The sequence below is a fragment of the Caretta caretta genome, chromosome 23, assembly GCF_965140235.1.
Source record: "Caretta caretta isolate rCarCar2 chromosome 23, rCarCar1.hap1, whole genome shotgun sequence".
NCBI classification, from domain to species: domain Eukaryota; kingdom Metazoa; phylum Chordata; order Testudines; family Cheloniidae; genus Caretta; species Caretta caretta.
Genome location: NC_134228.1, coordinates 14,444,522 through 14,469,754, shown reverse-complemented (window position 1 = coordinate 14,469,754; position 25,233 = coordinate 14,444,522). Strand labels below are relative to the sequence as shown.

Genomic DNA, 25,233 nt, shown 5'->3' with positions numbered 1-25,233 from the left:
TGAGCCCTGGCTCGACGCCTTTCCCCAGATCTTTTCAAACACAGTCACCACCCAAATCCAAGACCCAGCATCCAGTAGCTCAGATTCCTGGACCATCACAACAGGGGAAATGGGGTAGTGGGATAGGGCGGGGGGAAGGGAGTGGGGTCTAGTGGTTAGAGTCGGAGGAGCTGGGAGCCAGGAGTCCTGGGTTCTCTCCCTGGCAATGGGAGGGGACTGGAGTCTAGTGGGTTAGAGCAGGGGGGGCTGGGAGCCAGGACTCCTGGGTTCTCTCCCCGGCTCCGCTCAGTCAGTGTAGTGGAGTACAATCTAGCTCATTCACATAGATTTGGGGTGGGGTAGAACTAATCCTGGGGTATAAACTAGCGGGAGGTTTTCAGGAGGGAGCAGCGTGGGAACGCAGAGGATGCCCTCTTCTCGGCAGTCTGGGTTGATTTTCCAGTTGATTTGATTGTGTTACTTCGGGTTCTTTTCCTATTAAAGTAGATTCCTCAGCCTCAACCGATGCCTTTCGTCATTCTTTTGATAACACACAGCATGCATCAGTGGCCTGACATTGAAATGCAGCCACCTCTGGGGAAAGGCAGCTGGGAACAGCCACACATAACGCTGCCTGGGGATGGCTCGCCCGGCGCTGAGATGAAGCCACCAATGGGGTGGGGCAGATGGAGAACATGCACACACAACACCTGACCCTATGAGTGCTGTGAACCCCGTCCATCCCCCTGGGGCTATGTCACATCTGGGGAAAGGCCTGGGAGCTGGCAGGTGGGGAGCTGTTCCTTGGGCAGGAAATAACTGTCCTGAGCCTTAAATCATCTGCCAGTGTCATTACATTATCCAGCCACATATTCCCCGTCCATATGCACCCATCCATCCCAGTACACACCTCTCCACCTGTCCATTCCCACCCCCCATCCATCGCTCCCAACATCCCCCCAGCATCTCCATACCCACCCATCCGTGCCTCCACTCCTCCACCCATCTCTCCATTCCTCCATCTGTCTGTCCCACCCCACACACCTGCCTCCATCCATCACCCGTCTATCTATCTACCTATCTATCTATCCCCATAAACGCCTATTCATCCATCCATATACACCCATATGTATGTATCTAGCCCTAGCTCTGTGTAAACTCGAAAGCTTGTCTCTCTCACCAACAGAGGTTGGTCCTACAAAAGACATTACCTGCCCCATCTTGTCTCTTTAATAAAAGACAGGTCAATCCAATTTTTATCAGCCATGTTGCTGTGTTTGAAGGGAGAAAGCCTATACTGATGAACTGGTTGGGTCAGCGTAATTACAGACTCGTCTTCTGTTGAAACTGTCATTCAAAACTGGGAAAAAACCCCAAACCCAAGTCACTTAAAACTTTCTTCCTTCAAAAACAAAGGATCAATTTTTTTTTTGATATAAGCTTTGGAAGCCAACAAGTGCTACAAATTTCTGTATTAAAAAGGGTGTTTTATTTGATCTCCCCTTTTTTTTTTCTGGGAAAAATTCCAACCATCTTTGCAGGTTTCCAACACCCGAGCAGCCAGGCACAATGCAAGAAGGCGCAAGAGTATGAATTGCTCGCAGGCAGGCGTGGGAAGCAATTGCCGGTTTATCTAATTCTATAGAGGGCTAGGATCAGCAAACTTGCGGCTGTGGCTTTCCAACTCCGGGATGTCTTCGAAGGAAGCCGGGGGCAGGATGAAGTGAAGGGAAAATCTTAGATAAGGGTGCAAGAGAAACCGGCGTCGAGAGAAACACAAAGTCTCCAGTTACCTTCGGGACTAAATTGGTGCCCGCAAAGAAGATGCTGCATGAAAACTTTCGAATGGAAACAAACAGGTTTCAGGTCCTTCCAGATGGTTCCCTTGTCCTGTGATGAGCAAAACGTATTTGCGATGCAGTTTTTTAAATTGTTTGTTTCATTGAAAAAACTTTTATTTCAGTTAAAATAATGGGTGTCTGGGCAGCGCCTGGCATGATGAGGGGCCCTGATCTCGGTCGGGGTCTGGGATCTTCTGGCATGACGGGGCCCTGATCTCGGTCGGGGTCTGGGCAGCTCCTGGCTTGATGAGGGGCCCTGATCTCGGTCGGGGTCTGGGCAGCTCCTGGCATGACGGGGCCCTGATCTCGGTCGGGGTCTGGGCAGCTCCTGGCATGATGAGGGGCCCTGATCTCGGTCGGGGTCTGGGCAGCTCCTGGCATGATGAGGGGCACTGATCTCGGTCGGGGTCTGGGCAGCTCCTGGCATGATGAGGGGCCCTGATCTCGGTCGGGGTCTGGGCAGCCGCACATAACGCCACACAGAGATGGCTCACCTGGTGCTGAGATGTAGCTGGTTCTGGGGTGGAGTGTGGTAATATGGTTGTTTCGTTTTTCAGAAAGAGGGTTTAATTAGGGCACAGTGCTGAATATGTCACAGAGGCCAGGACTTTGCCGTTTGTCTGAGACTTTCAAAGTTGAGTGAGGGGGTGCTGACCACCCTCAGCGGGGGCTGCGAGCAGGAGGCCACAGAGGACAAGGAGGAGACGGACACTCACAAATTATTTTAAAGAGGTATCATTGAATTTCATTCGTCACAGCACTTTTTTTATCACAGGTCATGGAGCCATCCTGGTGAATTTAATACAAGTCACGGGGCTCGGGGCAAATAGCAGATGGTGACTTTCCCACTAAACCTGTGACTTTTCTTCCTAGAAGCCAAGGCCAGATGGGACCCTTGTGACCATGTAGTCTGACCTAGAAGTGACTAGTGCCCCAAAACAATTCCTAGAGCAGGTCGGGTAGAAAAACATCCCAGCTTGATTGAAAAATGGCCAGTGATGGAGAATCCACTGTCCCCCTCAGTAAACTGTCCCAATGACTCTTGCCGTTAGAAACGGACCCCTTATTCCCAGGCTGAATTTGTCTGGCTTCAACTTTCAGCCATTGGATCTGGTTCGACGCCCAGTGCTGGACTGATGGGCCCCTTATTAAATATTTGTTCCCCTCCCTTAGTACTTCTAGCCTGGGATCAAGTCAGCCTTTAAACCAGGGGTGGCCCGCCTGAGCCTGAGAAGGAGCCAGAACTTACCGATGGACATTGCCAAAGAGCCACCGTCACACGTCAGCAGCCCCCCGTCAGCTCCCCCACCCCGTTCCCAGCGCGGCCTGCCCACCGCCAGCCCCGCCGATCAGCGCCTTCCCCTCCCTCCCCGCACCTCCCGATCAGCTGTTTCGTGGCGTGCAGGAGGCTCTGGGGAGGAGGGGGAAGGAGCGAGGGCACGGCAGGCTCAGGCGAGGGGGCAGGAAGGGGTGGAGTGGGGGCAGGGCCTGGGGCAGAGCCAGGGGTTGAGCAGTGAGCCCCCCCCCGCCCCCCGCAGCCCGTAGCTCCAGCCCCGGAGTCGGTGCCTAGACAAGGAGCAGCACGTCAACGGCTGAAAAGCCTCACGTGGCCCCGGAGCTTCCCTGCTTTAAACCTTCTCTTCGTTAAACACACTAGCTGGATCTCCGGCATCTCTCGCTCTCAGGCAGGGTTTCTAACCCTTGAATCATCCTCCTGGCTCTTCTCTGACCCCCTCCCCGATTGCTCAATCTCCTTTTGCTTTGACTACATTTACCGGGGCCGCTCTGCGATTTGTGATTTTAAAAAACGTCAGGGCATATCAGCAGCCCCAGTTCTAACGTTTCCCCCAAGGGAGCGGCTCCGAGAAACGCAGGGTGAACTCAGGGGGCGGGAATTGCAGGACCACTTACCTACAGCGGCTTCACTGTCAGTTACGGAGTAATTTTATTCCCTTCAATATTGCTGCACCTGATGTTATTGCAAGTATAACTGGTCCCATTACAGATGCTCCAGCTGCTGATGCTGCAAGATATCCAAGATATATTCCTCCAGTTCCAGCTCCTATAAGTGTTAAACCTTTTAGTTTTCCTTTTGGTTTTTTTTCCAGTCCATGGCGGCTCGGTTGCAGGTCTGCAATAAATAATAAGATTTGAATGAGGCCACATCGCAGATGGGCTTCTCAATTGTCAAGCCTCTGACATGAAGCAGAAAGGGACCTTGTTCTCTTCTCTTGGTCTCATTGTTCAGCTCAATAGCCGGAGCTGCTGGCGTCTCTCGCTCTTAAACAGGTGTAGCTTCCTTGAGAAGCCGGCCTGAGGTGTCTTTAGGTGGGAAACAGCCACACTGCAATGCTGCACAGGGAATGGGAGAGTTCGCCCAGCACTGAGATGCAACCAACTCTGGGGTTGGGCAGCTGGGGAACAGGTGCGCATAATACTGAAGGGGATGGGTCTCCTGGCACTGAGATGCAGCCACCTCTGGGGTGTGGCAGCTGGAGAACAGCCACATAGCAACACCATACAAAAGCTCTGACCACTAGACCCCACTGCCCTCCCAGAGCTCAGGGTAGAACCCAGGAGTCATAAGAACGGCCAGATTGGGTCAGTCCAGTGGTCTGTCTAGCCCAGTATCCTGTCTCCTGACAGTGGCCAATGCCAGGTGCCCCAGAGGGAATGAACAGCACAGGGCAATTATTGAGTGATCCATCCCCCTTTGTCCAGTCCCAGCTTCTCAGTCAAAGATTTAGGGACACCCAGGGCATGGGGTTGTGTCCCTGACCATCCCGGCTAATAGCCATTGATGGACTATCCTCCATGAACGTATCTAGTGCTTGTCTGGACCCAGTTACCTTTCCCATCCCTCTGATCCCAAGGAGAAATGTTTCTGAGGTTCAGAAAAACAAAGCTGACTTATTTCCCCTGATTTTCATGCTTCCTCTGAGCCTGGAAGCCGAAGTGCCAAACCACTGTGAGAAATCGCTTCTGGTGGTATGTGTGATTCGATCACTAATGGCACAAGCCAGCCCGTTCTCAGGAGCCTTTCAGCCTCCCTGGGTGGATCCAGCTCCACATTTGGGTGCATCGGGGAACCGGGGTTGGCAATTTGTTCCCTGGATCTGTTTGCCGTCGCTGCTGATTTGCAGAGCAGCCGACAGCCTCTTGCACCAAAGCAGGCTCAAGATGCAACCCACCCACCTCTTTCAAATCCAACACCCCCTTCCCCTCCTGTTCTCCTTCTTGGCTGCATTTACCTCCTGCTTCTCTGGCGAGTTCTTGAGCAAGTTCCCTTTGCGGTACCTTTTCCATCACTGTCGCAGCTGCCCTCAAGGCGTAAGTCCGGCCCAAATTCTGTATCAAAGCCTCGACAACCTCTTCCAGGCTGGCGTTCCTCTGGAATGTATTGGGTTTGTCGTAGTAATCAAATTCACAGACAAGCTCATTCATGGGTGTCTTGCACAGCAAACGTTTGAACTTTTTAAATTGATCTGTGTTCAGTTTCTTGAGCCTGGTGGTGAGGATCTGTCGGACAGCAGTCCCCTTGGCGACTGAAGCCATCTTACTGAGTAGCCTGGGGATAAAGAGGACAGAAGGGATAAGGAACTGAGACTGCAAAAGAATAAATGGACACAAATCAGACGTCAAGAATTGTAGCATTCAAAAACCAGACGGAGAACACTTCAGTCTCCCTGAACACTCAATAACAGACTTAAAGTGGCCATTCTTCACCAAAAAAACTTCAAAAACAGACTCTAACGAGAAACTGCAGAACTGGAATTAATTTGCAAACTGGACACCATCAAATTAGGCCTCACTAAAGACTGGGAGTGCCTGGGTCATTACAAAAACTAATTTCCCCCGTTGATACTCTCACCTTCTTGTCAACTGTTTGAAATGGGCCACCTTGATTACATTGGCCTCATTAGCACTACAAAAGTGATTTTTCCTCCCTTGGTATTCACCCCTTCTTGTCAACTGTTGAGACTAGCCCACTTCCATCTTAATTGGATTGGCTCGTTAGCACTGACCCCCCCACTTGGTAAGGCAACTCCCGTCTTTTCATGGGCTGTGTATTTATACCTTCTTACTGTATTTTCCACTCCATGCATCTGATGAAGTGGGTTTTAGCCCACGAAAGCTTATGCCCAAATACATGTTTCAGAGGAACAGCCGTGTTAGTCTGTATTCGCAAAAAGAAAAGGAGTACTTGTGGCACCTTAGAGACTAACCAATTTATTTGAGCATGAGCTTTCGTGAGCTACAGCTCACTTCATCAGACCCAAATACATGTTAGTCTCTAAGGTGCCCCAAGGACTCCTCATTGTTTTTGCTGATACAGACTAACACGGCTACCCCTCCGAAACCTGAGACCTTTGGTGTCCGTCTTGACTTTACTGACATAAAATACAACTTTCTGCACAGGAGCATGTCCAAAGGGGACGTTCCAACTGTCCTTTTTTAGCAGCAACCACCCAGGTGTTACATGGTCACAGCTGTTTCTAGGTCTGCTCGACACACAAAGTAATAACCCCGAGTTCTTCACTAGAGCTTTTCGCCAGGAGATCTCAAAGCGCTGTCCAAAGCAGGTCAGGCTCATCTGCTGCCCTTGTACAGTGACAAATAACAACAAGAAGGAGTCACGTTGTTCTTCTCCCCACCACTCGCTTGCTGAACAATTCGGACGAAGCCACCACTTCCCACGGGCGTGTGGATGGAGCATCTCAGATGCCAAATCCAACCGGCAAGGCAGCTGCAAAAATGCCGGGATCCCGGCGGGCTGTGCAGTGACGTCTGCTCGGCCCAGGTCCGAACCACAGGGCTGGGTCCATCATTCCCGGCCTCCTTGCTTTCCCCTGGCTCCACCCTTCCACATCAGCTTTCCTGTCCTCTGCCCCCCACATTCCCCTGCCCCCACATTCCCCTGCCCCCCACATTCCCCTGTACCCCTCAGTCTGCCTCCTGCCCCCACATTCCCCTGCACCCACATTCCTCTGTACCACTCAGTCTGCATCTGCCCTCCCCTCCCTATTCTCCAGTAGCTACCTCCAGTGAGTGAGCACTAGCCAGGGGAGCCATTTCAGATTGGGGGGGGCAACTCCAACGGTGATTCCAGGGGCTACTCAGACACCTGAACAATCGTGGTTTTTTGCAGCTATAATGGGTGGGGAGGGCAAAAAATTAGAACTCACCCCCCTCAATCTCCACCCATGTTGGGGCACAGGTGCCCCCCCCACTAAACGGCACCCCTGCTAGACCCCCACATTTTCCTTGCTTCTCTTTCACCCTAGTGAACCACTGCATCACTCTGGTTAATTCCCCTTCTTCAACCATCAACCCCCTCCGGACCATGGTTCCCACCTGCCCTCCCTCAGCAACACCTCACTCCGCTCAAAGCCTTGAAAACTGATGGATTTGGGGCAATGGACTGACTTTCTGGAGCTAAAGTTTCCCTCTTCCAGGAGCCTGTGCCATGGCCCCTGTTCCCGCCTCTGCAGTCTCCTTACCTGTGCAGCACGGCACGCTGCTCAGTGAGTTCAAAAGAGCAGCTTCTTCTTTTATATTTAGTGAAACTAGCATGCAAAGGCGCTGTTTAAAAAGCTTTGCATTGTGTGTCGTGCTCTGCTCAAAAACAGGAAAGAGGCCGCGCTCAGTGCTATATATGTGCAGGAGTAGGACTGCCTCTCGCAGGGAGAATGATCTATGTCAACCTTTGAGTGTTTGCTTTGTCAGTAGGTTTCCGGTGCATAACTGTATCTGAGAAAGGCCAAGCACAGCCAAGCCCAGCCCGCAGATTTGTGAGGAACTGAATATAAACCAAGCTGGGTTTCTGGAAGGCAAAACCTAGGGCTCTGTAAGAAGTGTGTCAATTTCCTGGAAAGGTTCCTACGTAACACACAGATTGTGGAGCCCTTCCCTGCATATTTCACCCGAGGAGATTTACGGGCCCTAAGTCTGACCCTGATGCCTTTGAGATCCCGACCCACCTGTATTGCTTTCGTTTCTCCACGTCTTATCCCGATTGCCAAGACATTGGTCCTGCTGTAGCTTTAACCAAACAAACATTCAGCTGCTGTTAATGATTTAATGCTTACAATACCCCACAAATGTACCCAGTGATGTACAGAGACATGAGACAAGGATCTAGCCACATGGCCCTGACAATCTCACTTAGACAAACAAAACCAGGCAGCGTTACTGACCAAACACAAGCTGGTGAGGGATACCGCCAGCATGGGAGAGGGGTGTCAGGAAAGAAGTGAGCGTTAAGAAGGGACTGGAAGAAGAACAAGGCAACTGAGCAGAGAAAATGTGGGAAACTCAGAAGACAGCCTGGGAGTAAGTGTGACACTGAAGAGACAAAGGAGCACTCGGGAGGGAGCCGCACAGGGAGTGATAAAACTTGCACTGGTTTAAAGAAATCACGGGGACACTTATTTTGGCTTGAAGGCAGCTGCCTTGGTTTAATTTAAGTCAAGGGAAAGGGGGAGATTTTACTTTCCTCTGGGAGTGGCCACTGGTATGGTCAGAGACCAGATGAGACAGACGTCTGGTCTGGCCTTTCTTATAATGCCCTGAGCTACAGCTCAGCTCAGTGGAGACGCCCCGACTTCAGTTTTCAAAGCGTGGCGGCATAGGGAGTGTTATACTTAGAAAATGAAAACCGCAGGATCTTATTTAGGGGATAAGGCAATACGCCGTGTTTATTGTGAATACAGAAAGGATCATTTTTAAGCAATCAGTTATAGCTATAACATTCCATTCACTCACACATTCATTCACTCACACACACAAGTTCTGCAAGGTTGTTACAGTTACCAGCCTAGAAGTTGCTCACGACAAGTCACAGGCCAGGTAGCCTGAACACGAGGATGGAGCCAAGTCTTGTCAGATGCACATCCGATGCTCCTGGAGGTTGGCTGCAGAACCAGACTCAAAGTCCTTCATCTTTAGAGTCTGTCTTTACAGGAATCCATCTTCGTACAAGCCTACGAAGTTTGCTTTGTCATGCTACTCTCACGTTTGAAGTGATAATCAATCACGCAGATGGTACAACAGTGTCGATTTGTTGTTATCTGGTTCTTCAGCCCCCCTGTCCTTGGGGCAGTTGGGGTGGATTCGGGTTTGCCCTCGGGGTTATCCAGTTATCTCACCCAACACATTCTTCGGCCCAACGATCCTGGAATTATAACTCTAAAGCTTTCCAACCTTTGATTACGCATTCAGACCAAACATATAGTCACGACCACACTCTATTTCACTTAACACGCTTCCGATCACATCTACCTTTTGTTATCTATCCATCCTTTACATAACCCTCTGTCATTGTTCAGGAAAAGTTAGCACATGTGACTCCATTTTGGTTTGGGGCCCACCATTGTCTAAAAGCAAACACATCATGCACCAGGAGGCGTGTTCCTTAGACACTGCATTCCTGTGAAAATCCTCCCCCTTGTCTCCAGCCTGTCTTGACTCCCAGTATCTGTTCTTTGTCAGTCCGTAACTCCCTATCTTCTGGCCTTTGATGTGAGGCCTCCCATCCTGATAATAAAGGTTACTGATGCATGGCTTTAGGACCATGCTGTGTAATTAACATACTGGTATAGCACGAGGAATGCACCAAGCAGGGATAGGTGGTAGATAAGACAAGGGTTTGTTTATTGGCTAAGGTTTCCGATGCACGAGGGCAACATGCTTTGCTAAAAAGTATATAACCTTTGTATAATCTGTATTCAGGGTCCCCTCCTGGCTAGCAGGGGGGCACCACGCTCGAGCGTAATAAACTTAGTGTCTTTTGAGAACTCTGCAGTTGTGGACTTTGTTTATGTGCCTCAGCCTAGATTCGAACGAAACTGTTACGAATTATACCTGAGAGGACCCGCACACCAATGCTGCGAATTACACTTGGTAGGTCACGCACAGTTCGAATGTAGGCAAAAAAACAGATACCGGGAGTCAAGGCAGGCTGGAGACAAGGGGGAGGATTTTCACAGGAATGCAGTGTCTAAGGAACACGCCTCCTGGTGCATGATGTGTTTGCTTTTAGGCAATGGTGGGCCCCAAACCAAAATGGAGTCACATGTGCTAACTTTTCCTTAACGTCATAAATATAAAGGGAAGGGGAACCACCTTTCTGTGCACAGGGCTATAAAATCCCTCCTGGCCAGAGGCAAAACCTTTCACCTGTAAAAGGTTAAGAAGCTCAGGTAACCTGGCTGGCACCTGACCAATGAGGGGACAAGATACTTTCAGATCTGGAGCGGGGCGGGGGGCAGGGGGGAGAAACAAAGAGTTGGTCTGTCTGTGTGATGCTTTTGCCAGGAACAGATCAGGAATGCAGTCTCATAACTCCTTAAATTAGTAAGTAATCTAGCTAGAAATGCCTTAGATTTCCTTTTGTTTAATGGCTGGTAAAATAAGCTGTGCTGGAGGGAATGTGTAGTCCTGCTTTTGTGTCTTTTTGTAACTTAAGGTTTTGCCTAGAGGGATTCTCTACGTTTTGAATCTGACTGCCTGTAAGGTATTTACCATCCTGATTTTACAGAGGTGATTCTTTTACCTTTTCTTTAATTAAAATTCTTCTTTTAAGAACCTGATTGCTTTTTCATTGTTCTTAAGATCCAAGGGTTTGGGTCTTTGTTTACCTGTACAAATGGGTGAGGCTTCTTATCAAGCCTTCCCCAGGAAAGGGGGTGTAGGGCTTGCGGGGGGGGATATTTTGGGGGAAGACGTCTCCAAGTGGGCTCTTTCCCTGGTCTTTGTTTAAAATGCTTGGTGGTGGCAGCATAGGGTTCAAGGACAAGGCAAAGTTTGTACCTTGGGGAAGTTTTTAACCTAAGCTGGTAAGAATAAGCTTAGGGGGTCTTTCATGCGGGTCCCCACATCTGTACCCTAGAGTTCAGGGTGGGGAAGTGTTCAGGAAAAGTTAGCATATGTGACCCATTTTGGTTTGGGGCCCACCATTGTCTAAAAGCCAGCACATCATGTACCAGGAGGAGTGTTCCTTCGATACTGCATTCCTGTGAAAACCCTCCCCCTTGTCTCCAGCTTATCTCGACTCCAGGTTTCTGTTCTTTGTCTGTTTCTAACTCCCAGCCTCCTGGCCTTGTGATGTGGGCCTCCCGTCCTGATAAGAACGGTTACTGCTGCATTGCTTTGGGACCATGTTGTGTAGTTGAAGTCATGGTTTAGCACGGGGAATGTACCTAGCAGGGATGGGTGGTAGATAAGGAAAAGGTTTGTCTATTGGCTAAGGTGTCCGATGCACGAGGGCAACATGCTTTGCTAAGAGGTATATAATCTCTGGATAACCTGCATTCGGGGTCCTCTCCTGACTAGCAGGGGGGCACCACGCTCGAGCGTAATAAACTTAGTGTCTCTGGAAACTCTGCAGTTGTGGACTTTATTCGTGTGCCTCAGCCTAGACTTGAACTGTGCGTGACCTAAGAGGTATAATTCGCAACAGAAGGAACCTTGACACCTCCTATAATCATTGGAGTATGACAGGCTTCAATAAACTTGTTCATACCACTTGTTATGCATGAAAAGAAAACAAGCAGGATAAACTTGCAGGATGGGGGTATAATGATGCTGGTTCTGGCGGGACCCAACTGAGAGTGCCAATTCAGGACAAATTGCTTCAAGCAGGGCAGTTACAGCCCAAGGCTGGGGTTTTTCCACCTCTAAGGCACCAAACCAGCCAAACAGAGCAGACTTTGGTCTCACCCCGCTGGCTGACCACAAGTCACACAAGCAATTCCCTCAGACACTCCAGGTTCCCAGTATCCCCACCAGCGCCACTCGTTATGGGGACAGATGGTTATGAAAACCAAGACCCCAGGAAAAGAAAAAAGATTCCCTCGATCCCAAAGGACCAAGCCCCAGACCCAGGTCAATAGACAAATCAGATCGTACCCACAAATCACGCTGTTGCCAATCCTTTAGACTCTAAAGTCTAAAGGTTTATTCATAAAAGGAAAGAAATACAGATGAGAGCTAGAATCGGTTCAATGGAATCAGTGACATACAGCGATGGCCAAGTTCTTGGTTCAGGCTTGCAGCAGCGATGGAATAAACGGCAGGTTCAAATCCAGTCTCTGGAGAACATCCCCAGCTGGGATGGGTCCTTCAGTCCTTGGGTCAAAGCTTCCGTTTGTAGCAAAGTCCCTCCAGAGGTCAGAAGCAGGACTGAAGACAAGATGGAAGAGCTGCAGCAGCTTTGTATAGTCTCCTGCCAGGTGGTCTCTGCTTTCTGTGTCCCAAAGACAAGCTGCCCAGCACACGGCCTGGAAACACCTCAGCGTTCTGTCCATAGGTAGTTCCCTGCCTACCTGGCTGAGTCCCCAGGCGTGTCTGCCTTCTCTCAATGGGTCAATCGTATCGCTGATGGTCCTTAATGGGCCATCAAGCTGGCTAGGCAGAGCTGACACCAACTTGTCTGGGGTGTCACTCAGAAGCAGAGCATACGTTTGAACTACAGACAGTAGAGAGCCAATATTCATAACTTTAATTATAAAAATGATACACACATGTACACAGCATAATCATAACCAGCAAACCATAACCTTGTGTTAGACACCTCATTTGACCCCCTTTATACAAGATTTGGTGCCACTCCAGGACTTTGGTTGCAACCATGTTCTATACAGTCCCAGTTCAAGTCAATAATGTCACGGGGGGTTAACAAATCTTGTTCCTGAGTTTAAGAAACCATTTGTAACAACAGCTGTAATCTTAGCACTTTAGGACAGACGTTTTGTCTCTCGGGATGTGCTGGTATAATTAACACCGACCTTGTAAACTGACAGGCATATTTCAATTAGCACAAACTCAGCAAGCTGAGAGGCATATTTCTCTCTAATGGTCGGGCCAGCTCCGGGGTCTGTTCTGGGCCATACTTTCTCACATCTTCCCGGAACATAAATGTTCTAATTATTACTTTAATCCAACAGGAGTTCCTGAGCAAAGGTCTCAGACCTGAGCAGAGAGGCTACCTTGATAACAACCACAATAGACACAATAGAAACAGAGAGAGAGAGAGCGAGGCCTCATTGCAAGTCAAAGGGAAGTTCACAGACCTCTATATTTGTCACACAAATATCCTAGTACTGCTGCTCCGACTGGTATAAGAAGACACATTTCTAATGGAACTATCGCCTCTGCTATCATTCCTAAACAGCCCAAGCCTAGCATAGCCGCAACCAGTCTTTCTTTTAGTTTTTGAGCTCCTCCTCCGTTGTCTCCTTGAGCTCCTCCTCTGTTGTCCCCTTGAGCTCCTCCTCCGTTGTCCCCTTGAACTCTTCCTCCACTGTCCCCTTGAGCTCCTCCTCTGCTGTCCCCTTGAGCTCTTCCTCCGCTGTCCCCTTGGGCTCCTCCTCTGTTGTCCCCTTGAGCTCCTCCTCCGTGGTCCCCTTCAGCTCCTCCTTTATCCTCTGCCAAGCTTGTTTTCCAATCTTAAATAAATAAATAAATAAATGAAATAATTAATCTTAAATGATTTTAGTAATTAGTGTCCCAAAGATTAACCCAAGGGCTTGCTGGGCTGGTCACGTCGGGATCGTTCATCCAGCCGAGTCCATGAAGGTGGGGGGCGGCAGGTGTTGGGCCCGAGGTCTTTGGGGGTGGCAGCTACGGAGAGGAATAGGGGTTGGGAACAGCCAGCAGGAGTCTACGAGGTCACAGGACCTGAAAGTTTTAGTCACCTTGACCAGCCCCCGTCACTCAGCCTGAAGTCAAAGCGTTCCCGATGTCCATACATACCTGGCCAACTTGTGCCCCCAGTTGTTAGGTGGCTTCTGGGTTTGGGTCTGGCCTGGGACACAAGGACAGATCTGGGGCGGGGAAGGAAGTGCTAGTGGAGGCCCCAAAGAGGTGTGTCCACTGGCTTCTCAAAATCTCTCGTTAATGAGGTTCCTGGCCCTGTTTTGCTCCTCCCCCTGCTCCATTCCCTTTACCTAACTCTTTCTTCATTAACTTGTCAGCGAGATCTTTCCTCGGTATGGCTTCCAGGACCTTCCTGGCTTTTTTCAGGGCCTGATTGCTTCCGAAGTGGCTCACCATCTTGTCGATGGTCTCTTTCCGGTCGGCTCCATCCAAAGAGGAAACCCTCATTTTCTTCTCATCAGCTTCATTCTTCAGATACCATTTGAAATTTTCAAAGTCTTTGTCACTCAGCTCTTCCAGGATTTCAATAAGTATGCATTTGTCGTTGTTCAACATGGTGCAGAGATAATTAACTCCTGAGGAACGGAGAGGAAGAACATCAAGTGGAGGATAAAGTGGGAATGTCCCCAATCACATAAGATGAAACCCCTGGGCCCATCTAGCCCAGAATCCATCACACCCCCACCCCAGCTCAGACCTATGATGGCTTGATCCTGGTCTATAAGTATCCAGACAGGGAGGAGATTTTAGAGATACGGGGTCTCTTTAATCTCACAGACAAAGGCAGAATGAGAACAACCGGCTTGGAAATGACACTAGCGTTGACCAAGATATGCTGGGCTATCGATCTAACCCCATCCACCCCCCTATCTATCTATCTATCTATCTATCTATCTATCTATCTATCTATCTATCTATCTATCCCCAGCCACCTCCTCTATCCCCCCAAATACACACTGACCCCCTTCCTGCTTCACAGAGCACCCCAAAAATCTGGCAACCCCGCCACCTCGGACCTGCTCTAAACCATGTCCAGCTGGCTCCTGTCTCAAGACCACACGACGCTCCCAGCCGTACCACTGGCAGTCCCGGGGCAGCCACCTAGGCTGACGACCCCCATCCAGGCGTTCCCCAAGGCCAGCGTTCTGCCCCTGTGCGCCACCGTCCCCCTGTCCTATTGCCAGTGATGAGCATACAAAATCCTAACAACCGGTCCCCTCTGCACCCCACGAGGGGGTCGTTGCCCCCCCCGGACCCTTGCCCCATCCACCCCCTCCCCTGTCCCCTGGCTGCCCCCAGAACCGAGCAGGAGGGTCTGATGGGCCACCGTAGTGGGTGCCCATCCTACCCCTAAGAGCCAGAGGCACCTGCCGGGGGGCGAGGTGGGGAGTCCCGGGGGTGCTTACCTGGGGCAGCTCCCAGGAAGCATCTGGCAGGTCCCTCTGGCTCCTAGGGGCGGGGGAGCGTAGCTGTGGGGGAGCAGGGGGAGCGGCCGCTCCCCGCACTGATCACATCAAAAAACGACCTGGGTGCTCCGGGGCGGGGCGGTGGGTTCAGGAAGGATGTGGAAAAAGCTAATGTACTCAATGCTTTTTTTGCCTCTGTTTTCACTAACAAGGTCAGCTCCCAGACTGCTACGCTGGGCATCACAAAATGGGGAAGAGATGGCCAGCCCTCTGTGGAGATAGAGGTGGTTAGGGACTTTTTAGAAAAGCTGGACGTGCACAAGTCCATGGGACCAGACGAGTTGCATCCGAGAGTGCTGAAGGAACTGGCGGCTGTGATTGCAGAGCCATTGGCCATTATCTTTGAAAACTCATGGCGAACCGGGGAAGTCCCGGATGACTGGAAAAAGGCTAATGTAGTGCCAATCTTTAAAAAAGGGAAGAAGGAGGATCCTGGGAACTACAGGCCAGTCAGCCTCACTTCAGTCCCTGGAAAAATCATGGAGCAGGTCCTCAAAGAATCAATCCTGAAGCACTTGCATGAGAGGAAAGTGATCAGGAGCAGTCAGCATGGATTCACCAAGGGAAGGTCATGTCTGACTAATCTAATCGCCTTCTATGATGAGATTACTGGTTCTGTGGATGAAGGGAAAGCAGTGGATGTATTGTTTCTTGACTTTAGCAAAGCTTTTGACACTGTCTCCCACAGTATTCTTGTCAGCAAGTTAAGGAAGTATGGGCTGGATGAATGCACTACAAGGTGGGTAGAAAGCTGGCTAGATTGTCGGGCTCAACGGGTAGTGATCAATGGCTCCATATCTAGTTGGCAGCCGGTATCAAGTGGAGTGCCCCAAGGGTCGGTCCTGGGGCCGGTTTTGTTCAATATCTTCATAAATGATCTGGAGGATGGTGTGGATTGCACTCTCAGCAAATTTGCGGATGATACTAAACTGGGAGGAGTGGTAGATACGCTGGAGGGGAGGGATAGGATACAGAAGGACCTAGACAAATTGGAGGATTGGGCCAAAAGAAATCTGATGAGGTTCAATAAGGATAAGTGCAGGGTCCTGCACTTAGGACGGAAGAACCCAATGCACAGCTACAGACTAGGGACCGAATGGCTAGGCAGCAGTTCTGCGGAAAAGGACCTAGGGGTGACAGTGGACGAGAAGCTGGATATGAGTCAGCAGTGTGCCCTTGTTGCCAAGAAGGCCAATGGCATTTTGGGATGTATAAGTAGGGGCATAGCGAGCAGATCGAGGGACGTGATCGTTCCCCTCTATTTGACATTGGTGAGGCCTCATCTGGAGTACTGTGTCCAGTTTTGGGCCCCACACTTCAAGAAGGATGTGGATAAATTGGAGAGAGTCCAGCGAAGGGCAACAAAAATGATTAGGGGTCTGGAACACATGAGTTATGAGGAGAGGCTGAGGGAGCTTGGATTGTTTAGCCTGCAGAAGAGAAGAATGAGGGGGGATTTGATAGCTGCTTTCAACTACCTGAAAGGGGGTTCCAAAGAGGATGGCTCTAGACTGTTCTCAATGGTAGCAGATGACAGAACGAGGAGTAATGGTCTCAAGCTGCAGTGGGGGAGGTTTAGATTGGATATTAGGAAAAACTTTTTCACTAGGAGGGTGGTGAAACACTGGAATGCGTTACCTAGGGAGGTGGTAGAATCTCCTTCCTTAGAGGTTTTTAAGGTCAGGCTTGACAAAGCCCTGGCTGGGATGATTTAACTGGGAATTGGTCCTGCTTCAAGCAGGGGGTTGGACTAGATGACCTTCTGGGGTCCTTTCCAACCCTTATATTCTATGATTCTATGATTCTATAAGAAGGCAGAGGCCCCTCAGGGCGGTGGGTTCAGGGGAGGAGGCGGGGGGGCGGAGAAGCAGGGCGGGGCGGTGGGTTCAGGGGAGCTGCCGGTGGGGGCTCTGCACCCACCAAATTGTCCCCGTGGGGGCTCCAGGGCTGGAGCACCCGTGGAGTCGGCGCCTAAGGCCCCACGCTTAGCCCCATGTTGCATTTCGAAGCCCTTTTCGAGCCGGTTCTCCCCACGGAACAGCCGGTTCTAAAAGGGCTTCGAAATTGAACCACCGGCTCCAGCGAACCGGCTCCAGCTCCCCCCCGCCTATTGCCCTGCGAGCGTTTTACCGTCCCGTCGAGGAGCGAGTCGGTGGCGGGACCTTTCCGACGTGCTGGAGGCCCCGGGGGGACGTCTGTCAAGGGATTCACAGTGGGAAATCCGTCAGGTCTTGTGTTAGGAATTAAATGGCTTTGTGGACCCTTCTGGGATGCATCAGGCGGCTGAAGGGATGATGCAGAATGAAACAGAAACCGCTGCAAAGGCCCAGCCTCTCCCTGACTTCCTGAGGGGTGTGGGGCAGGGCAGATGCACCTGCTGATTTCCTGCAAAAGGCCCCTCCAGGATGTGGGGCTGCAGCAAAGCGGGGGGACTTTGGCCTTTGGTCACAGGTCCCCTGCCTGCTGCAACAGGACTGTCGGTTACAGTCCTGGGGCCAGCCAGGAGGGAGCTAGACAGTCAGACATAGAGGGAGCTGACAGACGCACAGCTAGGGGCTGTCCTTGTTGCCGGCACCCAGTGCCGAGAGGCTGAACAACAGCTTGAGTGGTTCGTTACCCGGTGTGCTACACCCAATAATCACAACGGGGTGGAGAAGCAGAAAAGTTTATTTGAAGCTTCAAAAAGGTACAGGGAGATTTGAATCTCAAATCCTGTACAACAGAGCAGGAAGTTACACAGGCTTTTATACATCCTTTTCCCCAGCATACTTATCCAATAGCAAGCTGCTCCAAGTAGCCATATAGCCAGCCAATCCAGTTCCCAGCTAGTTCCCTGATTCTCTGTATCATTTGTTAAACTCTACATAAAGCTGCTTTATTCAGCATTGTTCTTCCATATCTCCCCTGTTTGGCCTTGCTTAGTTTCAGGCAGTCTGACTCTGCAACATACTGTTGCAGATTCTCAGCATAACTGCTGTGTGTGCCTCCAGGCGGGGGGGGGGGGGGGGGGGCAAGGACACCGGGGCCTAGTGCGAGGGGGCTTCATCGACACTCGTGGTCTTCCATCCCCTCGAGTTACCTAGTGGCCATGCCCCAGTGTTCCCAACAACTCCCCCCTTTGAGAACACTCAACAACCTTGGCTCTGAGTTTTCTCACTTGGGCTACTTATTTCTTTACAATATGACTTTGCATAAGCACTCTGTGATAGCCCTGAAGAGAGTGACTTATTAACTTTTGCAAAAGGGCCCTGACACATGATACCGCACAGCATAATACCAGTAATACAAGCAATACAGGAAAGAGAAATTTCAATAGCAGGCTAAATAAACCACCAAGCCAAGACGACAAACCCCAGCCTGAAAACAAGGTTTGCAACCAATCGCTCTCTGGGGCAGTGTAGGCAACCTGTGCTCCGGCTCGGGCATGGGCCTCAGCCTGTACCACCTTTTCATAGATCTCATAACTGCTATCATTGACATATACACAACATCGGGGCCCGACGAGGGCACAAACCCCCCTTGGGATGCCAAGAGATAGTCCAAAGCCAGCCTGTTTTGGAGGGAAAACGTCCTGAGCTGCTGTACCTCTTTATTTAATGTTTTTACTGTTGACCCTAAATCACTAACCGAGTCCTCTAACTCTAAGGCCACCTTCTCAAGTACCATTTGCAGGCTTACAGTATAGCGGCCTATGCCTGCCATGGCTGGCCCGGTAAACAGTGGTGCTGTTCCCAGTACAGAGCACCCTACCAGCTTCTCGGTTGTGAGGGGATTCTTCATCTTGCCCTCCAATGCCGTAGTCAGTCGCCGCAGGGTCTTTTCTCGTGACTCAACAGAGGTGTCTTGGGCATTTCTAATCTTTCCTTTGGGCAGCGTGGCAGTTATGGAAAGATGAGGAACTCCATGAGCTATATAACAGCTACCTGTCCAGTTGGCTGGCAGCACCTTGTAAGCCTTTCGGCCACATACAAAATAGTGACCCTGTAGGGCCCAGTAAGGACTGTTTCTTAAGGGGATTCCTGGGATATTTAAGGCTGCTTTTCCAAACAGGTCATATGCCCCTAGGGGGGCATCCCATCCTCCTGATTGGGTACAAGTGGGGGCATTTCTAATTGTCCCGTTCAAATTACACTCGCCATAGGGACCACTACAAACCCACCATTGGCTTGCTACATTGGAGATATTAACTGGACGGCAAGTTATATTTCCAAACCCCTTTTTTGTGGTAAGATTATTTGTAAGAGTTTCCCTAAAAGGGGAGGAACCATTACACCCACACTGCTGGCCTCCCCTGTTGGTCTTTATCCAATACCCATCAGCCCACTGTGTAATAACACAGGAGCTCTTTCCCACAGGATGCCCATAGTGATCAGATTGGTTTCGGGTAAAACATAACACTCCCTCAGTGAGTACTGCAACTGAATACTCCTGGTCCTGATAGGTGGCTTGCTGTAAAGAGGTCTTGTTCCAGAACGGCGAGTTTGTTCTTTCCTGCTCTTTGGGGGTGGCTAATTCTGCTAGGGTCAGGGGCAGCATGTCAAGGGGCATTCCCGTCTTGGGGGACAGTGGAGTTGGAGCACATACCCAGCAATCAGTCTGGTTTGTTAAATTAGCAACATGGTGCGCAAGCAAAACAAAGGAGTTATGCTCCCGATATGCACAGTTAGGAAATACCAATACAAAGAATAACAATGTTACCCAATTAATTATTACCAGAGTCTTCCCAACCCAAGGTCTCCAATACCTGGGTGGGCCCATTTTAGCATTAAGGTGCCCGCTATTTGTGTCTTTTAAACAGTAGCTTTAGCCCGAGATCGTCACTAGATGAGGAGTCAGCAGGTTGGACGGTCCACTGTTCTGCTGACGAGGGGGCAGGTACTGCCTTCAGACGAGAGTGATGGATCCAGTTCTTGTGTCCCTCGATCTTTGCCGCTGTATGGGAGGTCAGCAGGACGGTATAGGGTCCTTTCCACTTTTCCTGGAGAGGCTCGTCTTTCCAGGTACGAACAAGCACAGAGTCACCGGGCTGTAAGGAGTGAACGGGAGAGTCCAAGGGGAGAGGCTGGGAATCCTTGGTATACCTGTGAAGAGACAAGAGAACAGCAGACAGGGAACACATATACTGTGACAAAAAAACATTACCCAACTCCCATTCCCCTGACAGAACCGGGGTGCCATTCATGGGCCATGCCCTTCCAAACATAATTTCAAAGGGACTGAGCCCTAATCTACCCTTTGGGAGAACGCGGATACGGAGTAGGACGAGGGGCAAAGCATCAGGCCATCGCAGTGAGGCTTCTTGGCACACTTTTGAGAGATGCCGTTTAAGGGTCTGATTGATACGCTCCACTACCCCACTGGCTTGCGGTCTCCAGGGCGTATGGAGTTTCCAGGGGATCTGTAAGGCATGTGAGATGCTTTGAATGATTTTTGATGTGAAGTGTGTCCCATTGTCAGATTCCATCCACAGGGGGAGTCCAAAGCGAGGAATGATCTCCTTAACAAACTTGAGGGCCACTGTCCTGGCAGTGCAGTTACGGCATGGGAAGGCTTCTGGCCATCCGCTGAACCGATCCACTATAACAAGGAGATATTTGAACCCTTGGGTCCGGGGAAACTCAGTAACGTCTATTTGCCACACTTGTCCGGGGCCCGGAGTGGGTTCCAGGGCAGCTGGTGGCACAGGATGTCCCGGTCGGGGGTTATTCTTTTGGCAGACTAAGCAGTCCGCTTGTACCTGGGCAGCCAGGGGTCGGAGTCCGGAAGTGATAAAGTATTTTCCCATTAGCTGGATAAGTGCTTCCCTGCCAGCATGAGTGGTTTGATGTAGTTTCTGCAGCACCGGCCGGATCAGGCCCTTTGGTAAGAGGACCTTCCCTTCTGGGGAATGGAGCCATCCCTCCTTTTCCCGGAGACCGAGTTTGTCAGTTAGCTGTCTCTCCTCCCCAGAGTACTGAGGGGTTGGAAGCTCCCCTCCTGATGGGACAAGGGCATGCATATGGGCGTTCTCAGCCTGAGGGGATGGCAGGGTGGCAGCATGCTTAGCCTCTCTATCTGCCCGGGCGTTACCTCTGGCCACATCTTGATCCTCCCTTTGATGGGCTTTACAGTGTACCACCGCCACTTCCGAGGGGAGTTGTACGGCTTCTAGGAGCCGGAGGATTTGGGGCCCGTACTTGACTGGGGAGCCTTGGGCTGTCAGCATTCCCCTTTGCTTCCATAGGCCAGCATGAGCATACAGCACCCCAAAAGCATACTTTGAATCAGTAAAAATGTTGACCCGCTTTCCTTTTGACAGTTCAAGTGCACGAGTCAGGGCTATTAGTTCGGCCAGCTGGGCAGAGGTCCCAGCAGGCAAACCTTCAGCTTCCACAGTGTCATGGAGGGTCACAACAGCATAACCCGCCCTCCTTTGCCCATCTATTACAGTGCTGCTACCATCAGTGTACCACTCATAATCTGCATTTGGGAGAGGTACATCCTTTAAATCCGGACGGCTGGAGTACTGGGCGTCTATGATCTCTAAACAGTCATGTTTCTGTTCCTCTGTTTCTGGCAAGAGGGTGGCTGGGTTAAGGGAGGGGCAAGGCTGTAGGGTGACTTCAGAGTTCTCTAACAGCTTAGCCTGGTACCGAGCAATGGAGCCTGGGTGAGCCAAAGCCCTGCCTTTGCATCCAATAAGGCTCGGACCATATGGGGAGTATAGATTTGCATAACCCCTCCCAATGTTAGCTTCTCGGCTTCCTCAAGCAATAGGGCAGTAGCTGTGACCGCCCGTAAACATGCCGGCCAACCCTTTGCAACCTGATCCAATTGCTTAGAAAAATAAGCCACAGGACGCTTCCATGCTCCTAACAGCTGTGTGAGCACTCCTAGGGCCACCCCCCTTCGTTCATGTACATACAACTGAAATGGCTTAGAGAGATCCGGCAGGCCCAGAGCCGGGGCTTCCATCAATTTTCTTTTCAGGATTTTAAATGCCCTGTCAGCCTCTGGGGTCCAATAGAAGGGGTCATGATCTGCTCCTTTTACACAGTCGTACAGGGGTTTAGCCCACAGTCCAAACTCTGGGATCCATATCCTGCAAAAGCCTGCCATACCCAGAAATGCCCTGAGCCGCTTACGGTTACTTGGGGTAGGAACTTGACAGATAGCTTCCTTTCTTTTTTTTTTTTCGCTTGAACGCTGACGCTCCCCTTGCCTTAGCTGTAACCCGATCCCTCTCCACCTCAGACAACAGGGTTCTCAGGAGGATATTACAGTCCTCTCAATCGGCTTGTGACTACTGAGGCACCCCTCAAAGACTGAAATAAACCTGCTTGGGTTCGTTGAGAATTCCCCAGCCTGTGTTTTAAAAGCTGCTAGGTCTATTGGATTGAATGGCACATGGATGTAAACTTGCATAGTGGTAGCCTGACATCCGTCTGCCCCGGGCAAGCCACAACAGTCTCGGTAAGCAAAGGATAGAGTACCACCGAGGGGACAATCTCTGTAACCCGAGGCATCCTACCCTTATAAGGTGGGGATGTGGGGGCCGAAGGGGACACCGGCTCTGCCATTACAGTGGGGGTGGGGGTCTGGAGACTAACATTAGCTACTACCGAACCAGTCGGAGTCAAATTACAACTTTGCAGAATTACAGCTCTTTTCTATTTCTTAAAGCCATAAACGCTTGTGCATACAAATATTCATTCCATTTACCCATTCACTGACAAAACAAAACTAATTGGAGGATCACTAATTGTGTTTCTTGACTTTAGCAAAGCTTTTGACACGGTCTCCCACAGTATTCTTGTCAGCAAGTTAAGGAAGTATGGGCTGGAAGAATGCACTATAAGGTGGGTAGAAAGCTGGCTAGATTGTCGGGCTCAACGGGTAGTGATCAATGGCTCCATGTCTAGTTGGCAGCCGGTATCAAGTGGAGTGCCCCAAGGGTCGGTCCTGGGGCCGGTTTTGTTCAATATCTTCATAAATGATCTGGAGGATGGTGTGGATTGCACTCTCAGCAAATTTGCGGATGATACTAAACTGGGAGGAGTGGTAGATACGCTGGAGGGGAGGGATAGGATACAGAAGGACCTAGACAAATTGGAGGATTGGGCCAAAAGAAATCTGATGAGGTTCAATAAGGATAAGTGCAGGGTCCTGCACTTAGGACGGAAGAACCCAATGCACAGCTACAGACTAGGGACCGAATGGCTAGGCAGCAGTTCTGCGGAAAAGGACCTAGGGGTGACAGTGGACGAGAAGCTGGATATGAGTCAGCAGTGTGCCCTTGTTGCCAAGAAGGCCAATGGCATTTTGGGATGTATAAGTAGGGGCATAGCGAGCAGATCGAGGGACGTGATCGTTCCCCTCTATTCGACATTGGTGAGGCCTCATCTGGAGTACTGTGTCCAGTTTTGGGCCCCACACTTCAAGAAGGATGTGGATAAATTGGAGAGAGTCCAGCGAAGGGCAACAAAAATGATTAGGGGTCTGGAACACATGAGTTATGAGGAGAGGCTGAGGGAGCTGGGATTGTTTAGCCTGCAGAAGAGAAGAATGAGGGGGGATTTGATAGCTGTTTTCAACTACCTGAAAGGGGGTTCCAAAGAGGATGGCTCTAGACTGTTCTCAATGGTAGCAGATGACAGAACGAGGAGTAATGGTCTCAAGCTGCAGTGGGGGAGGTTTAGATTGGATATTAGGAAAAACTTTTTCACTAAGAGGGTGGTGAAACACTGGAATGCGTTACCTAGGGAGGTGGTAGAATCTCCTTCCTTAGAGGTTTTTAAGGTCAGGCTTGACAAAGCCCTGGCTGGGATGATTTAACTGGGAATTGGTCCTGCTTTGAGCAGGGGGTTGGACTAGATGACCTTCTGGGGTCCCTTCCAACCCTTATATTCTATGATCGTGTTGTAATTAATTGACCCTCCTGGTGGCCACCACTCCTGGTCCTCTAGTTGATATTGAGGCCAGTCAACTGTACAGAATCGTTTTAATTGGCTCTTAGTCATCGGATCCGCACCAAATACCTTCCAGTTTGCTAGAATGCACTCTAGGGGCGTACACCGTGCCCTAACCTCTGAGCTCTGTCCCTGTCCCATACCTACAGGGTAACTCTGGGCATCCCCAGGTTCCAACAGAGCACAGAATCCGGATTTTAAAAGGTTCCTACCTTATCCAAGGGACCGGTTCTTCACCGTGGCCTGCAGCTGCTCCTCCCCCATGTCTAAGGGACCGGTTCTTCACCGCCGTCCACAACAGCTTCTCCACTATATGAGTGCGTTGCACCGTTGTGCCCTCTGGGGTCGATCAAATCGCGTCTCCTCCGAGGCCCCCGATGAACTCACCGGTGCGCGCTGGGCGTCGGTTCTCGCCGCAATCCTCGACCTCCAGGAGGGGTCCGGGCAAGGCTAAATTGCAGCCTCGTCGCCCACCCAGGGACGCCAAAAGCTGTTGCCGGCACCCAGTGCCGAGAGGCTGAACAACAGCTTGAGTTGGTTCGTTACCCGGTGTGCTACACCCAATAATCACAACGGGGTGGAGAAGCAGAAAAGTTTATTTGAAGCTTCAAAAAGGTACAGGGAGATTTGAATCTCAAATCCTGTACAACAGAGCAGGAAGTTACACAGGCTTTTATACATCCTTTTTCCCAGCATACTTATCCAATAGCAAGCTGCCCCAAGTAGCCATATAGCCAGCCAATCCAGTTCCCAGCTAGTTCCCTGATTCTCTGTATCATTTGTTAAACTCTACATAAAGCTGCTTTATTCAGCATTGTTCTTCCATATCTCCCCTGTTTGGCCTTGCTTAGTTTCAGGCAGTCTGACTCTGCAACATACTGTTGCAGATTCTCAGCATAACTGCTGTGTGTGCCTCCAGGCGGGGGGGGGGGGGGGGGGGGGGCGGCAAGGACACCGGGGCCTAGTGCGAGGGGGCTTCATCGACACTCGTGGTCTTCCATCCCCTCGAGTTACCTAGTGGCCATGCCCCAGTGTTCCCAACATCCTCACTTGATTGATCTAGGTCAGGGGTGGGCAAACTTTTTGGCCTGAGGGCCACATCTGGGTGGGGAAATTGCATGCAGGGCAATGAATGTAGGGCTGGGGCAGGGGGTTGGGGTGCGGGAGGGAGTGCAGGGAGTGGGAGGGGGTGCAGTGTGCAGGAAGGGGCTCAGGGCAAGGGCTTGGGGTGCAGAAGGGTGCAGGAGGGGTGCAACAGGGGGTGTCACAGTGTGGGGGAGTCAGAGCCCTGCACCCCCCACTTCCTGCTATTCACCGTGACTCACAGCCAGCCAGTAAAAC

General features: G+C 50.7%; 1 protein-coding gene and 1 long non-coding RNA gene across 5 annotated transcripts; both read right to left on the bottom strand.

Annotated features, from left to right (window-relative positions):
- Positions 1–1,445: 1,445 nt before the first annotated feature.
- Positions 1,446–7,497, bottom strand: LOC125628200 (uncharacterized). The gene is made up of 4 exons (XR_007354165.2): positions 7,322–7,497; positions 5,072–5,388; positions 3,732–3,951; positions 1,446–1,869 (listed from the first exon to the last, which is right to left on the bottom strand). It is a non-coding gene; the product is annotated as an uncharacterized LOC125628200 (long non-coding RNA).
- Positions 7,498–12,306: 4,809 nt separating this feature from the next.
- Positions 12,307–22,954, bottom strand: LOC125628199 (uncharacterized). Of its 4 annotated transcripts, none has more exons than XR_012665822.1 (3): positions 17,075–22,333; positions 13,769–14,053; positions 12,307–13,267 (listed from the first exon to the last, which is right to left on the bottom strand). XR_012665822.1 is itself a non-coding variant. In XM_048833081.2 (3 exons), exons 2-3 carry the CDS (start codon positions 14,031–14,033, stop codon positions 13,028–13,030), a joined length of 402 nt encoding a protein of 133 aa, XP_048689038.2. In that variant the 5' UTR covers positions 14,034–14,053; positions 17,075–22,333; the 3' UTR covers positions 12,307–13,027. The 4 variants fall into 4 exon arrangements, 1 of the variants encoding a protein (XP_048689038.2); XR_012665823.1 differs by having other exon boundaries at positions 13,774–14,053; XM_048833081.2 differs by having other exon boundaries at positions 13,872–14,053.
- Positions 22,955–25,233: the final 2,279 nt, after the last annotated feature.

Excerpts from the sequence above, each read along its gene's own strand:
- LOC125628199 (XM_048833081.2), bottom strand. The coding sequence starts at position 14,033 with ATGTTGAACAACGACAAATGCATACTTATTGAAATCCTGGAAGAGCTG. Across the intron at positions 13,268-13,871 it reads AAGAGACCATCGACAAGATG|ATTGGAAAACAAGCTTGGCA; the intron begins GTGAGCCACTTC and ends TATTTATTTAAG.